General features: G+C 36.3%; 1 protein-coding gene across 2 annotated transcripts in view; it reads left to right on the plus strand.

The window, feature by feature from the left end:
* Nucleotides 1-5,046: 5,046 nt before the first annotated feature.
* The window catches only part of RPF2 (ribosome production factor 2 homolog), a 57,534-nt gene continuing 45,167 nt past the window's right edge, over nt 5,047-17,413 (plus strand). The window contains exons 1-7 of one of the 2 annotated variants that reach the window (XM_074187371.1): nt 5,069-5,147; nt 5,804-5,846; nt 7,275-7,407; nt 7,841-7,878; nt 12,113-12,152; nt 14,706-14,787; nt 15,271-15,347. In XM_074187371.1, coding sequence (XP_074043472.1) covers nt 7,351-7,407; nt 7,841-7,878; nt 12,113-12,152; nt 14,706-14,787; nt 15,271-15,347 — 294 coding nt within the window. In that variant the 5' untranslated portion in view covers nt 5,069-5,147; nt 5,804-5,846; nt 7,275-7,350. Of the gene's footprint in view, nt 5,148-5,803; nt 5,847-7,274; nt 7,408-7,840; nt 7,879-12,112; nt 12,153-14,705; nt 14,788-15,270; nt 15,348-17,413 lie in introns of both variants that reach the window. The other variant, XM_074187370.1, reaches the window with a different exon arrangement.

Genomic DNA, 17,413 nt, shown 5'->3' on the forward strand with positions numbered 1-17,413 from the left:
TAGAAGCAGAGGGAAAAATAGAAATCGAGAGAATCCACTGATCTCCCCGAGAAAGATATCCAAAAAACCAACCCCCCAGGAATATTATAGCCAAGTTTCAGAACTCCCAAGTCAAAGAGAAAATATTACAAGCAGCCAGAAGGACACAATTCAAATATCGTGGAGCTGCAGGCAGGATTACACAGGACTTAGCAGCAACTACATTAAAGGCTCGTACGGATTGGAATATGATATTCTGGAAAGCAAAAGAGCTAGGACTGCAACACAGAATCAACTACCCAGCAAAACTGAACATCCTCTTCCAGGGAAAAAGATGGATTTTCAATGAACCAGAGGAATTTCAAATGTTCCTGTTAAAATGGTCAGAGCTGAACAGAAAGTTTTATCTTCAAATACAGGACTCAGGTGAAGTATAGAGAGTGGAGGAGAAAGGTAAAATATGAGGGACTTAATGATGAACTGCATGTATTCCGGCATAGAAAAATGATACTGATAATACTCATATGAACCTTCTCATTTAATAGAGGTGGTAGAAGGAGTTTTTACAGATGAAGCACAGGAGAGAGCTGAATTTGAAGATATAATATATTGTAAAAATGGAGTCAATGGCTAAAAAGGAAATGTAATGGGAGTAAGAGAAAGTAGAGGTGGAATAGACTAAGATATTTCATATAATAAGACTTTTTTTACCACAATGAGCTATTGCAATGATATGGAAAGAGGGAAGGCAAGGGGGAATGAGGGAACCTTCGCTCTCATCAGAGGTGGCTCGGGGAGGAAGCAGCATATATACTCAATGGGGTATAGACATCTAGAGTAAGAAGGAGAGAAGGGGGACAGGGGTAAGGGGGGTGATGTAAGTTGAATGATGGAGGAGAGGGTGGACCATGGGAGAGAGTGGTCAGATATAACACACTTTCTTTTTTACTTCTTGGAATGGGCTGGGATTGGATGGTTTGTCTGGGACCACAGGACTGGGTGGTTGCTGGGCCTAAGGGGTGGTATGTGGGCTTGGGGCCTCTTGGCCAAGGGCTGGTGATCAGTATGCTGTGCCACTCAGCTACCCTACAGCACATTTAAGAAGAGGGATAGAGTGAAAGAAGAGAGAAAATATATTATATGGTAGTGGGGAAGTACAAATGGAGGCAGTTGCGATCAACAATGGCAATAATGGAAAAATATGGAAGTAGCTTTTGTGATGTACTTATCATAAAGAATGTGATCCACCTGCGACAGCCTGGTGGTGTTGGAACACAGACTGAAGCACATTTATTATTATTATTATTTTTCGGGGGGGGCTTGCCAGGCAAATGGGGTTGGTTGGCTTGTCCAGGGCCACACAACTGGGTGATTGTTGGGTGTCTTAGGCTGGATTTGAACCTAGGTTCTCCTGACTCCAGGGCCAGTGCTCTGTCCACTGCACCACCTGACCACCCTTATTATTATTATTATTATTATTATTATTATTATTTTATTTTATTTTATTGGCTTTTGCAGGACAATGGGGTTGGGGTGACTTGCCCAGGGTCACACAGCTGGGTGATTTTTGGGTGTCTGGGGCTGGATTTGGGCTTGGTTGCTCCTGGCTCCAGGGCCAGTGCTCTGTCCACTGTGCCACCTAGCTGCCCCTATTATTATTTTTTTAATTTTAATTTTAATTTTTTTCTCTTTCCTTTACTTTATTGTACATGGTCTATATTTTGGGAGGGTGGAGGTGGTATTATGTTTATTCTTAAACAAGAATATTTTAGTAATGTATAAAAATCATTTGTATAAAAATAAAAATAAATATAATAAAAAAAGAAGAAAAAGATCCATGTGTACAAAAAGATTACTAGAAGAAATATATTAAAGAAGAAATATTTCTATATTGGCAAAGAACTAGAAAATAAGGGGCTTTCTGTAATTGGAGAATAGTCAAACAAATAATAGGGTATGAATGCAATGAAGTCTTATTATACAGTAAGAAATAATGAAAGTCAGAGATGTGGTACAGTGAATAGAGCACCACCTGGAAGTCAGGAAGATCTGAGTTCAAATTTGGTCTCATTAACTAGATGTGTGACCCTAGGGATGCCTTATGCATAACAAAATCACTGCAGGGATGCCTTTTTGCTTCAGTTTACTCATTCATAAAATAAAATGGAGAAGGAAATGGCCATAAAACTCCAAATGGGATTATGAAGAACCAGACATAACTGAAACTGAAAATGACAAATCTCTGTTAATTGTAATCAGCCTTGGCCAAGAGTCTATTTTAATTTACATCACAGTCAAAATCAGTCCTTAGTAATGTATCATACTAATATGGAAACATAAAGTTGTAAATGAATAACATATCTGATTGCTTTATGTTAAGGGAAAGGGGGGGAAGGTAAGGAGGGAGAAAAATGTGGAACTCAAAAATCTTACAAAAGTGAATGTTGAAGGGGTGGCTATGTGGTGCAGTGTATAGAGCACCAGCCCTCTGGAGTCAGGAGTACCTGAGTTCAAATTTGACCTCAGACACTTAATAATTACCTAGCTGTGTGGCCTTGGCCAAGCCACTTCCATTGCCTTGCAGAAACTAAAAAAAAAATGTTGAAAATTACCTTTACACGTAGTTGAAAAAAATTAAAACAAAAACAAAAAATGATGTATCACAAAAGAATAAATGAAATATTTGAAAAACACAATATTGTGCTTGGCACAAAGTAGTCACTTAAAATTGTTCTTTTCTCCCTCCCCACCCTTGAAGAGTTGGATGCAACTGAACAACAAAAAGTTAGATTTAAGTTGGGACTTGAAGCCAAGGAAGTCAATAGGGAGAGCATTCTAGTCATGGGGCATCCAGAGAAAATGCCCAGAGTTTTGTTTGTGGAATAGGTAGATGACCAATGTCACAGGATTGAAGAGTAGGTGGTAGAAAGTAAGACAAGAAAGGTGAGAGGGACTACATTATGAAGGATTTGAATGCTAGAGAATTATGTTATTTGATCCTGGAGGTGATCAGGAATCCCTGGACTTTATTGGGGAGGATGATGACAGAGTTGGATTTGTGCTTTGGTGACTGAAGGAAGGGATGGCTTGGAATGGGGGGAGATCCTTGAGGCAGGCAGATCCATCAGCAAGCTAGAGTAATAACCCAGGTGTGGGATGATGAGGGCTTGCCAGGTGAGCAGTCTCAGAGGAGAGATGTTGCAAAGGAGTAACTGACCCTCCATGACAACAGTTTGGATATGGGGTAGAGGAGGTAGGCAGTGTGGACTTCTGGATGAGAACATGAGGGACTGAGAAGAAGCTGATACCCTTGGGAATTTGGAAACAGAGACACTTGGAGGATAGATGAGCTTAGTTTGGACAAGCTGAGTTTATTATGTCTCCAGATAGCAGTGGGACAGTGGATAATGCTAGACCAGGAGTCAGGAAGACCTGAGATTCAGATCCAGTCTCAGGCACTTACTAGGGGGCCTGTCTCTGAGCAATTATCTTAACCTTTGTCTGCCTCATTTTCCTCCACTGCTTAATGGCAATAATAGTAGTACCTGTCTCCCAGGTACTATGAAGATCAAATCAGGTAATTACTTTTTTGAAAATCACTTGATATATTGCCTATCACATAGTAGATGTTTTACAAAATGGAGCCTTTATCAGATTGCTTTCTATCAGTGGGAGGGAGGAGGGAAGGGAGGGAGGGAGAAAAATGTAAAACTCAAAATCTTGCAAAAAATGATTGGTAAAAATTACCATTGCATGTAGTTAGAAAAACAAATAAAATATTTTAAAAAATAGCATCTATCTACTGGGGTTGTTGTAAAGATCTAATTAGATTGTCAAAAAAAAATGTTAAAAATGTTAAAAAAATAAATGTTAAAAATGTTAAAAAATTTTAAATGAAATAGTTAATGAAATAATAAAAAAGAGATTTGATCAGATAATATTTTTTAAAAGTCTAGGACAATATCTAGCACTAAAAGGTACTTTACAAAATGAGGCTAATAATAGCAGCTACCTGCCTGGCATGTTGTGAAGATCAATTCAGAATAAATGAAAGTCAAAAGATAAATGATAAATGACAAATATTTAACAAAATAAATGTAAATTTTTTAAAAAATAAAATTAAATCATATTTTTTAAAAACCACTTATTTTACCTAGCACAGAGTAGGTGTTATACAAAATGAGTCTTATATACTACCTGCTTCTCGAGGTTGTTGTGAAGATCAAATCAGATATTTTATTTATTTATTTTTATTTTATTTTTTTAGGTTTTTGCAAGGCAATGGGGTTAAGTGGCTTGCCCAAGGCAACACAACTAGGTAATTATTAAGTGTCTGAGGCTGGATTTGAACTCAGGTACTCCTGACTCCAGGGCCGGTGCTCTATCCACTGTACCACCTAGCAGCCCCTTATTTTTTTTTAAGAAAGATTTTATTTATTTTGAGTTTCACAATTTTTCCCCCAATCTTGCTTTCCTCCCCCCCCATATAGAAGGCAGTTAGTGTTTACATTGTTTCTATGGTATACATTGATCTCAGTTGAATATGATGAAAGTCATATACTTAAGGAAGAAAAATAAAGTATGAGATAGTAAAATTACATAATAATGTAACAGGTTTTTTTTTTCCTGATTTAAGGGTAATAGTCTTTGGTCTTTGTTCAACATCCATAATTCTTTCACTGGACAAATCAGTTATTTTTAAAAAGCTTAGAACACTAGTACATAGTACACAGTGGTGCCATATAGACGCGTATTGCCGCCCCTACAGGACATCCTATGTTAAAACACACCGGGCAGTAAATATAGTTCCAGCTCTTGAACTGACACAGATGCGGTCATTTAAACTCAAAAGTGAGGCGTGGGCGGTGTCCTTGCGCAGCCGCAGAGGAAAAAGTCACCGGTATCCACGGCAACCAGGGGCAGCCGCTGACGCCTCATTAAACATGGCCGCCAGCACAGGTCTGTTTCCCTCCTTCTCCCACAGAGAGCCTTATTGGATGGTACAGCCCGAGTCCGGTACGGTCTAGGCGGATGTGACGTTACCAAACAACTTCCGGTTCCGCTTCCGGGAGCCGGAGCTGGGAGCGCTATGGTGGTTTAATCCTTCCGGGCGCACGTGGATCGCGGTGTCCGGTTTCTGGAGCGATGGCCGAGCTGGACCGCGTAGTGTAAGTGGGAGGTGGTGGGGCAGTTTACGTCGTTAACGCTAAGGTTAGGCCCTCCACACCTCTCCGAGTCTTTTTCCTTTCTCCAGCCCCCGGGGGGAGTCCGGCTGTGGCCGCTTTGGGGGGAGCCCGAGCCCGACGGGGCCTCCTCCGGTATGGGGGATGTCGGCCTCCCCCTTCCTCCCCTGCAGTTGCGTTGGCCGGCTGCCCACCCTGCGCCGGATAGGCCCCGTGGAGTGTCCGGTCCTCCGCTGGAGAAGCCTCAGAAGGCTGGTGCTGTTGGTATCGGGCTGGACGGGATTCGTGTTTGTTTCCCTAGGCCCTACCCCGACGGTCTGGTGTGGCATAGCTGCCTTCAGTTCTTGTAGGATGAATGAATGAATAAATAAGTGAATGAGTGAGTTCTTTGTTATTCTGCCACGGTGTGAGATAGAGATGGGCATCATGAAGGTCCCCTCCCCTCCTCTGCCTCCTTTCATAGAAGAACTGGTCATATTTAGCCTTTTCTTAAAATAAACCTACCCAAGTAGGTAGTTAAGATCCTTTTTTTCCTAAAAACATTTTATAAATTATTAGTTTGATTAAAATTGAAATTATTATTAAAAGTTTTACTTTCAATTTCTCATTCTCTATGCCCTTCTCCCTCTGGTTTCCCTTAGGTTGAAGTCCTGTCTCTAACACAAGCTTTGTGATCCTGAACAAGTAAATGTCATTGTTCTCAGATTATGAATTGCAGAGAAAGTAAATTGATGTGAAGTTTTGGGGTTTTTTTTAACCGGAGTTCATTATGCTATTCAAATCGCAAGTCCAATTCCTAACTCTAATAAAGTGGAAAAAATCCTGAAGTACAGTGGAGAAGTAAGGTCCTATGGGGAAGAGAATTGAAATGATTAGATGTGCAGAATGATGGAGAGCCGAGTTACAGATGTTTCCAGCATTACAAACCTATTGGTCATGGTAAAATGGAAAAGTTAAGAGGCAGCTCAGTTTTAGGAAGATAGATTTGGTTTTGAATGGCTTCAATTTGAGGCATGTTGGGAAAAATTTAAGTGGAAGAAAGATTTAGCTACTAGTTGAAAAGGCAGGTCTGGAATTCAGATGATTCAGACTAAAGATAAAATTTAGGAATTATCTGTTTAAAGATGCTAGTTGAAGCAATGGTAGTATATGATTAGCAGAAACAGATTAAGAATTGAGTCTTGGGCATTTTTTCTAACTGAAAATCAAATTTAGCGAGTGAAGTTTTCTTTTTGGTTTGTTTAGATCAATTTACAAAAAATTATTAGGAAATTTTTTTATGAAATCCCCTTAATTGTTAAAGTTCTCCCTCTTGAAATTATTTTATATGTTTTTCCAGATACATCTTGTATGAATTGTGCTCTCCTCAACTCCAATATAATGTCTTGAGGAAAAAGACTTAAGTTTTTCTCTTTATATGCACAGTATTCACATAGTTCATTTTCACAATTAATACATGTTTGTTTAGTTGAATCATTAATTTCTATTCTGAATCCAGCCATTTGACTGAGTTTTGAATACTTAAATGTACTCATGCTTAGCCCATAAGAATAATGTAAGAAAGTCTGCCAGTGCTTTGCAAAATCTAGGTAAAATATATCTACATCATTCTTTTGTTGCTCTACTTGTGTCTATTAGAAAGAGGCTATCTATGCTACATTTTATATTATTCCCCTTCCCATATTCTCATATATGTGGTACATAATATATTATTCTCCTTCCCATATTTTCTTCCCCAGTTTTTCATTTTCATGTATTATACATCATGTGTTTTTGTTCCATCTGTCTCCCATATCTTGAATGCCTTACGTCCTTACCTCTCTGCTTCATGTCTTTGATGGCTTGGGGTATATTCAGCTCTAACAGTGTATCATCATTGTAGGATTTTTAGTAGAGAATTGATCTCCTTCACAATATCATAAAAGTTGATCTCAAAAAATTTTTTTTGTATGAAATCATGATTAGTAAACATCTTAATTTTTGCATATCTTCTGACTTTGATGTAATTTTTGGAATAGTATGCACATTAATCAAATGTTTATTTTGACTCAAGTGAAAAATGGTTCTTTATATTCGAGTATGATTTCTAAACTGTCCAATTTCTTTGTACAGAAAGCCCAAAACAAAACGGGCGAAGAGATTCCTTGAGAAGAGAGAGCCTAAACTCAATGAAAATGTTAAAAATGCCATGCTTATTAAAGGGGGAAATGCAAATGCGATAATTACTCAAGTACTCAGAGATATGGTGAGTGCATTTTGAAAAACTAAATTTTTATTTCTGTAGTTACTGAAAATAATTGAGCTTTCAACCTGACTCTTTAATCTAAAACATCTCCTTTAGAGGAAGTCTCTACTTTCTGGAAATAAAAGAGCATATTTATCCTGGGTGGCTATTGAAGAGTATTGAAACCTTAAGTGAGGAGAAATTCAAAGTGATATGAAGAAGGATGGATATTTGAAAAATTATGACACCATAAAAATAAGTGGAACAATGTTGATGTAGTGTTTGTCTGGTCTTAGTGGCAAACAAATCTATGGAAAGAAGCAATTCACATAAGAAATGTATCATGACTTTAAGGATAGGAATAATTTTGAATGGTAAATGTTGTAATAATTTAATTTTTACCGAGATTTCATAGGATTTTGATGTTTTCATGACTTAAAATTCTCTTTTGCAGTATGCTTTGAAGAAACCTTACAGTGTTTTATATAAAAAGTGAGTAATGTTTTAATGGTTTTTAAAATCAAGTATACAGTTTGTTATCTGATATGTTATATAATAGCCTCATTGGGAAATTGGATTATGAGGGTAACACTAATTTTTTAAAGATGGAGCAAATAAACAATATTCTAAAGAGGATTAATAGATTTAGATCAGACCAAATAAGCATCTGAAGTGTTTTGTGTTTTTTTTTGTATTCTCTCTATATGATCTTTATTTATTTATCCTCATAATAGCTCCATTTTTAACTTTTCCCTGCACTTTGGTTAATTTTTTTTCTCTTTTTACTACTCATACATCCTTCTTGTCATTTCAATCCTATATCCTGCATTTCTTTATTTTCCTATATCTTAGCCTGTATTCTTTGGACTCACTTCAGCTCACTCTTTCTGTATTGCAGGCTTGTTCTTTTTTCCTCGTCCTCTTGTATGTGTTGACTTTTTATTTCTTTCAAGTTCTTTACCACCAAAATAGAGAGTGAAAGAACCATAATTCATTCATTTAGCAAACATTTACTAAGCACTTGCTTTTTAGCTTGGTACTGAGAGAGATTACAAAGCCCTAAGAGGACATAGCTCTTCCCCTCATGAAATTGAATCATATAATGTAGAAAGTGTCTGGCAACTCTTGGTGTAATAGAATAATAGAGGATACAAGACTTAAATGAAATGTTAGAAAAATTGAAATATGATAGCTATACAGCTTGAAAAAAAAGACCAGGAGACAATTGTTATCTTTTGATTAAATATCTCCTCAGTAAAATATGTGCTCCTTGAGGGCTTCCCTCCTTAACATTTTATCATTCTTGCACATTTTATCAATCAATTAAGTATCCACATGTGCTCCCCTAACTGTGCTAAATATTTAGATACAAATAAAGATTGTGAATCAGTGCCTTAACTGCAAAAAATTTGCATTCTAATAGGGGTGGTAACAAGTACATATATATATATATATGTGTGTGTGTGTATATATATATATATATATATATATATATATATATATATATATATATATATTTTAAACATATGACTGGGTGGCGCTGAGTTTTAGACCTAGAGTCAGGTAGATTAGTTCAAAGCAAGTTTCAGATACTTCTTGACTCTGTCACCTTGGGCTAGTCATTTAACCGTGGTCTACTTCAGTTTCTTTACCCACAAAATGAAGATAATAATAGCACTCAATTTTTCAAGAGATCTTGCAGTAATAAAATGAAATAATATCTGTGGAAGTGCTTTGTAAGACTTAAAACTAGTATAAACACTAGCTAATATTGTTATTATTTTAAAGTGAATAAGACAAATTTATACAAAGACATTAAATATAAGATAGTTTGGGAGTAGATCAGTGAAGGGCTATTCCCAGAAGATGGTTCTTGAACTGCTTTTTTTTCTTTTTGGTTTTGCAAGGCAATGGAGTTAAATGATTTGCCCAAGGTCATAAAGCTAGGTAATTGTTAAGTGTTTGAGGCTGGATTTGAACTCAGGTCCTCCTGACTCCAGGGCCGGTGCTCTAATCACTGTGCCACCTAGCTGCCCCCCTCCTTTTTTTTTTTTTGCTTTGAACTGCCTTTTTTTTTTTAGTTGTTTTTTGTTTTTTTGCAAGGCAATGGGGTTAAGTGGCTTGCCCAAGGCCACACAGCTAGGTAATCATTAAGTGTTTGAGGCCAGATTTGAACTCAGGTGTTCCTGACTCCAGGACCAGTGCTCTATCTACTGTGCCACCTAGCCACCCCAAGTTCCTATTCTTTTGTCCTAATGGTAGAAGAAAACTGCAGGATTTGATGGAATAAGAGATTCAGGGAAAATTATTTTGGCTATGTTGGATAGATTGGAGTGATGTGAGAAACTTGAGAGACAGGTTGATGAAACAGGAATATTTTGCACTAATATGCATATATATTAGAACTTAAGGTCCCTGAGGTCTTGGAAGAAAGTAGGTAGGTTTGAGGGAATGACTTTGTTGATATTAAAGGCTCCTAGTCAAAGGGCAGGCATTGGGGAGAGAGAATATACAAGAAGTGAGGAGAAGGGTTAGGAAGCAGAAAATGGTGTAAAGGTAGAAACATGCATCCCCATAGGGGAGGCAGCGTGAGGTTAAGATTTATGTTAGAGCGACGAGCCTGGGAGACATGAAGGGTGCTGTGTGTGCCTTTGACAGAAATAGGAAAGGGAATCTAGAAGTGGATAGGGAGAAACAGTAAAGAACTTTTGGAGACTAAAGCCTGACACTCAACTTAAAAACATACCAGTACAATAGAAGCTTCGAACAAGTTCCACACAAGAAACCCACAACTGGTGGCTGAAGCTTAATTAGAACACATTTCCCTGACACCACTCTCTTCTGAGTCATCTAGCTGTCCAAGGAGTAATGATCTGAGGACTTTCTGGGGAAGGAGGAGATCAAGAGACTGGAGATAATGGTGGAGTGAAGAACAAATTTAGGAGGAGCGATCATAAAGAAAGTGAAATGATAGCTGTTATGTCAGAAGGGGACTGTCAGAATTTCTGATTAAGGAAGTGGAAAATATGCGTGATGGTGAGATCCAGTGTTCAACCTGTATATGTCTTAAGATGAAGTACAGGAGCAGAACAAAGAACTCAAGATACCTGAGAAATTGGGAGAAAGTAAGTAGATTTGCAGGAATGTCTATTGATATTAAAGGCTCCTGGTCAAAGGGCAGGCATTGGGGAGAGAGAATGACATGAGCTAGTGACCTAGGGGTAGATATGCTCCAGTAATTTGGATTGGCCTGAAGATTTTTGATTGAGGGAATTTTGGAAGAGAAAGAGGTTGCTGACTGAAGGAAGGTAAAGGGAGAGTCTGACATGAAACAGGGGGAGCAGAGAATATTCTGATTCACTCTCCAGTGGGGACCCAGGGTATTGGGAAAGGAAAGCCACTGCTGCAGAATATAGCAAGGAATAATGTATTGTCACAGGGGTATCAGTGAAGATTAATGGATAGGAAGGACTGAAGGTGAGGTCCAGAATGAAGAAGAGTTTGTTAATTACAGAATGAAAACTCCAAAGGTCACCAGAGAAGGGAGGGAAGATGATGGGCAAACTGGGATTGGGACATGGGGTGAGTAGGGTTAAGGAGGATAGAAATGATATTATATATATTGGATTGACTTAATTTGTTTGGAACAAAAGTTTCTATATCTTCTAAGTTCAGCAACTACATAGGGGAGAAAGGAATAAGAATTCAATTTGTCTTTTCATATGGTAAGATGATAATACAGTTTAATATTAGAACTTTTATAATTGGGGGCAGCTAGGTGGCGCAGTGGATAGAGCACCGACCCTGGAGTCAGGAGAACCTGAGTTCAAATGCGGCCTCAGACACTTAATCATTACCTAGCTGTGTGATCTTGGGCACATCACTTAACCCCATTGCCTTGCAAAGAAACAAAAAAAAAACCTTTAATAATTAGACATAAGAAAGCAAAGTATAAAAAGAAGATGGAGTAGTGTACCTATCACTTTTTTTTTTAAGTTTTTGCTAGACAATGGGGTTAAGTGGCTTGCCCAAGGCCACACAGCAAGGTAATGATTAAGTGTCTGAGGCCAGATTTGAACTCAGGTACTCCTGATGCCAGGCCCGGTGCTCTATCCACTGCGCCACCTAGCCACCCCGACCTATCACTTTTTAACTTCTCACAACTTATAATCATTGTAAACTATTAGAATTAATGATAGAATATAGTACATGACTTGATACAACTTTTAATAAAATATAAAACTGAAAAAAAATTATGTTGGAGAAAACATACCATAAACTAAATAGATATAAACCTAAAACCTAAAATTTATAGTGAAAAGAATCACCTGGATAGCTAAATAGTGAAAAAATATAAATAAGCAAATAAAAAGAGGATGCACATATTATAAGCTCTCATGAGAAAGTTACTGATTACATAATTTGAGGTATCAGTTTTACATCCATTTAACTGGGAAAGAATAATTAAAGTCGACAAAACTCAATTCTGGTAGGGATTTGAGAAACATGGTGTATACTGCTAAAATTAGTAACATTTTTTAGTAGGGGAGTCTGGTAATACATATTAAGGTACACAAACAGTCTTACCTTTTACCCCTATCATATATTATTGGGAATAGATTGAATATACTATGTTTCATTATTAGAAATTTTGAGAGATGTTGAAAAATAAAGTGTTGTTAAATTATAACAACATTAATATTTTTGGTCATTTTCATATTCTTAGAAAAAACATTACAAGACCTTTTGAGGACCAGACATCACTGGTAAGTATAAAACAGCTTCTCTAATGTATTAGGATCTGATGGAGTTGTTGGGATAGCTCAGTACAGTGTACTGTCATTTGTGATAAGGGGAAATTATAAATCATGCTACATATGAAAAACATATGGAATATATAGAACAAATAATCTGTTTTGGAGAAAAGCCATTTCTTTAGTTTACTTAAATGATCTCTTAAGTTCATCACCCTAGGGGTGGCTAGGTGGCACAGTGGATAGGGCACCAGCCCTGGAGTCAGGAGTACCTGAGTTCAAATGCGGCCTCAGACACTTAATAATGACCTAGCTGTGTGGCCTTGGGCAAGCCATTTAACCCCATTGCCTTGCAAAAAAAAAAAAAATTAAATTAAAAAAATTAAGTTCATCACCCTAGACCTGTGGGGTTAAACTATGAAATAGTGGTCACCAAACTGTACATGAGAATCTCTTTGGCCAGCATATTGACTTTAACCAATTTTCTGTTGTAGTATTATTTATTTTATTATATATTTCTCAGGTTGTAATCTGGTTCAACCTACACTGGCAGAGTGTTGTGGGCTTCATGGGCTGTGCTTTGGACACCTTTATTCTCAACACTGTCCACTGATGCACATAAGAATTCTCTTGTGACTTAGTAGATAGTTCTTCGTAGTTTCTACAGGTGAAAAATCCATTACCATGCAGGCATCATCATAAGTCTCATCATATACCATACAAGGCTGTATTCTCATGACAGATGCAGTGTATCACCAAGTCCATAGTGGAAGAAACCCTTTATGTTTTGAAAGGAACAGTTGCCAGACCATACATCCTCCTGGGATAGCCTTCAAAAGTCTACATTGATAGCTACATCACCATAAGGCACTGGAGGAGGATGCTTCATGAGAAATATTTTAGTTCCAGTATTAATTCTTTTTTTGGAAGATATTTATATAGTATTTATGATTGTTAATGATATCACATTTAAAAAGGGAAATTAATCATAAGTCAACAGAAAGAAATTCATCCCAAACCAGGGACAGTTGGAGAGTGTAAATGATTCTTGATGTCGGGGTCAGGGTAACCTTCACCTCCATGAGAAGAGAAGGATAGTATGATCTTCTCAAGCATGATCAAAAATGAGGCAGAAAGGAATTTGAGGGGGTGGCAGGACAGGGAGGACCTGGATCCTGAAGTATTGAAGTGAAAATTGAGGTGAGAGGGTTTAAAAAGCACAGAGACCTTATTTGTTTACGTGTATGTGTATGTTTGTGTGTATTATCTAAAAGTGATGTTCTGCCACTGAGAGCTGTGATTATGATAATGTCTTGATCCTATAGGAGAGAGAAAGTAAGTGATGCATTGCTTTTATGTGATAAAGGGAAGGACACTTCAAAATGACTATGATTCCAAAACAAAAGCCATCAATTTCTGCTTTTAGTAACCCTTTTTAAGTTTTATTTTAATATGTTTTATTGATTGACTATGTTTTAAGAACACCTAATGCCCTTATATATTTATTTATTTAATTTATTTTTCTTCTTCTTTTCTTCTTATTGTTGTTGTTGTTTTTGGGGGGGTTGCAAGGTATTGGGGTTAAGTGGCTTGCCCAAGGCCACACAGCTAGGTAATTAAGTGTCTGGGCACGGATTTGAACTCAGGTCCTTCTGACTCCAAGGCCCATGCTCTGAATTAACTGTGCCACCTAGCCACCCCCACCCTTTTTATTTTTTAAAGTTAAACTAAACTATTAGATAAAGTAATGATGACCAGTAGTATGTAACATCCTGTTTACCAAGAAGAAAATGTGTTCTAAATTCAGTCTTCTGTCTCTATTCAGTGCATTTGAACTGAAATCTGTTGCCTCTTAGTCTTCTTTTCATTTACATTTTAATATCGTTTTGTTTATTCTCTTTCTTCTGACTACTCTGCATCTGTTTTCGGAACTTTGATATGTTAAAATCTTCAGCTGTTGGTGTCCATCCAGTGCTGTTGTGTTTCAGTTTAAAAAAATGCTATTGCATTATGTGTTGTCTTTCTTTTTGTGATTTAACCTTCTTGGTTTGTATGCTCAGTAGTGAAATGACTGGGACATAGAATATGAACAGCTAATGGTTTTTTCACCAAATTTTATATAGTTTTTCACAATAGTTAAACCAATTTGTCCTTCCAATAATAGCATGTGCCTATTTTCCCGCAACTTCTCAAACATTGACTGTTTCAGTCTTTACCACTGTATGAGGTTAAACTCAGAGTTTATAGGTTTATAGTTCTCTTATCAGTGATTAGGAACATTTTTTCATATGGTTGCTGATATGTCATATTTTATCTTTTGAAAACTTCATATGCTTTGTTTTTTGAAAACTTCACATGCTTTGATCTCTTATCTAGACAACTATTGGAGAATAGCTCTTGGTTTTATTATGTAGGTGTCTCAATTGCATGTCAACTTTAGATGTCAGAATTTAATCTGAACCGCTTTATGTAGACTTTTCTGAAATCTCTTGCTTCTCTTTTATTCTAACTGCAATGATTTTGTTATGTATAAACTTTTAAACTTTGTTTTCTTTGGCTTTTTAGGAATTTTTTTCAAAGAAGTCAGACTGCTCCTTATTCATGTTTGGATCTCATAATAAGAAGCGACCAAATAATCTCATAGTAGGTAAGATTCGTCTGAATATAAGAATGATCGTCACTGAATGAGGCCCTATCTTTCAGATTGTATTTTGAAGTTCTGGATTATCAAAAGATAATTCCACATGTTGTTATATATAATCATAATTCCTTAGCTTCCAATAAAATGAACCTATCTCCCTTTTACTATCTAGCATAGTAGGTATATATGGTTTTAAAAGAGTTTAGGTATTTATAACAAAATGATTTTCAAAAGTGAAGGCAACTAAAATGCTAAGTCAAAAATATAATTCTTTTAAAAATCTCTCTAATTTGTATTTAACAAGTTTATCCAAATAACAGGAGTTAAAGGATTAAGTAAGAGACAAAATGGGTCCTTCAGGGTGAAGAGAAGGTGGGGGAAAAGACTGGTATCATTGGATACTTTGAGTAGGCATACCAGTGGATATATACAAAAGACTGTGTATGGAAGTGAATATTTAAGTAGAAACCTTGTGGTTTGCCTTTTTAGGTCGCATGTATGATTATCATGTCCTAGATATGATTGAACTAGGTATTGAAAAGTTTGTCTCACTTAAAGATATTAAGGTAAGATGATTTATAAAAATTCTTTTTTATATCATTGATGCTGTGACTTTGACATCTGCTGAATAGCTTTACTATAATTTTGCAAACTAAGCTAACTAAAAGTTTCTGTTATTTTCTGTTAGCATATTTTAAAATTTAACTTCTTTAAATACTTAAATACTTACTTAACATGGATACTATTGCCTATCAAAGGGAGGGAATAGGGTTGACAAAACTAGTAGTAAGATTGATTGATTTGCCTATAATATATGTCTATGAGATGGGTATATCTATGTAACTAAAGACAATAAATCTTAAATATTATAAAATCTGAGGTGAAACTTATGAGTTTTTCTTATTAATACTTTGGAACATTTTTCATATGATCATATTTTATCAGTTTTCAGAAACATGTCCTTTGACTGTTTATCTTTTGGAAAATCACTCACTCCACAAAGATGTCTCAATTCCTTGTGTAGGTTTTCAAAAATAGGAGAACCAAGGCAGAAATAGATTTTTGTTTGTTTTATTTGCCTGAAGATATATAGCTATCATTTCCAGTGGAGAATTCTGAAAAGCCCATTCTATTTCTGCTTCTATTTGTCTTGATGACATGGGGAAACTTTTTTACCTTAGCTCCTTTATGTTGTGTGGTTTTTTTTTTAGGTATACTGTGTATACTTCCCTACATAATAAGGATTTTATGTTGATAAGCGAAATACTGTTGATAAATTACACATTCAGAAATTTTGCCTAAAGAAACATCAGAGTATCTGACTTAAATTAATTAGCTTTCCAGCAAGAGCTAGGAAGAGAAATCCCATTCAAAGTAACTTCAGACAGTATAAAATACTTGGGAGTCTACCTGCCAAGGCAGACTCAGAAACTATGAAAACAACTACAAAACACTTCTCACACAAATTAAATCAGATTTAAATAACTAGGCAAACATCAACTGCTCTTGGATATACCGAGCTAATATAATAAAAATGACAATTCTCCCTGAATTAAACTATTTAGTGCCCTACCAATCAAAATTCCAAAAAATTACTTTAATGAGTCTGGTATTGGAAGAAATATGGTGGATCAGTGGAATAGAAGAGGTGCAAAAGAGATAGCAGCAAATGATTATAGTAATTTGCTGTTTGATAAACCCAGAGTCCAGCTTCTGGGATAAAAACTCTCTTCAATAAAAACTGTTGGGAAAATTGGAAGTTAGTATGGCAGAAACTTGGATTAGGCAACAACTCACACCCTATACTAAGATGAGATCAAAATTGGTACAGGATTTAGATATAAAAGACAATATTAGGAGATCAAGGAATAGTTTACTTGTCAGATCTATGGAAAGGGAAACAGTTTATGACCAAGGAAGAGATGGAGAACATCATTAAAAACAAACTAGATAATTTTGATTACATTAAAATTAAAAAGCTTTTGTACAGACAAAACCACTGTAACCAAGATCAAAAGAAATGTAGTAAATTGGGAAATAATTTTTACAACTAGTATTTTCTGACAAAGAACTCATTTCTAAAATATATAGAGAACTGAGTCAGTTTTATAAAAAAAAAACAACAAGCCATTCCCCAATTGACAAATGGTCAAAGGATATGCAGAGTCAATTTACAGATATGGAAATCAAAGCCATCCATAGTCATATGAAAAATTGCTCTAGATCACTAATTATTAGAGAAATGCAAATTAAAGCATCTCTGAGGTACCACCTCACATCTCTCCGACTGGCCAATATGACCAGAAAGAATAATGATCAATGTTGGAAGGGATGTGGGAAATTTGGGACACTAATGCATTTTTGGTGGAGCTGTGAACTCATCTAACCTTTCTGGAGAACAATTTGGAATTATGCCCAAAGGTCAACAAAAATGTGCATACCCTTTGATCCATCAATACCACTACTGGGTCTGTATCTTGAAGAATTTATGAAAAAGGGTAAAAACATCATTTGTACAAAAATATTCATAGCAGCCCTGATTGTGGTGGCAAAGAATTGGAAATTAAGCGAATGTCCTTTAATTGGGAAATGGCTTAACAAACTGATATATGTATGTGATGGAACACTACTG

The sequence above is a fragment of the Macrotis lagotis genome, chromosome 5 (genome assembly GCF_037893015.1).
Source record: "Macrotis lagotis isolate mMagLag1 chromosome 5, bilby.v1.9.chrom.fasta, whole genome shotgun sequence".
NCBI classification, from domain to species: Eukaryota; Metazoa; Chordata; class Mammalia; order Peramelemorphia; family Peramelidae; genus Macrotis; species Macrotis lagotis.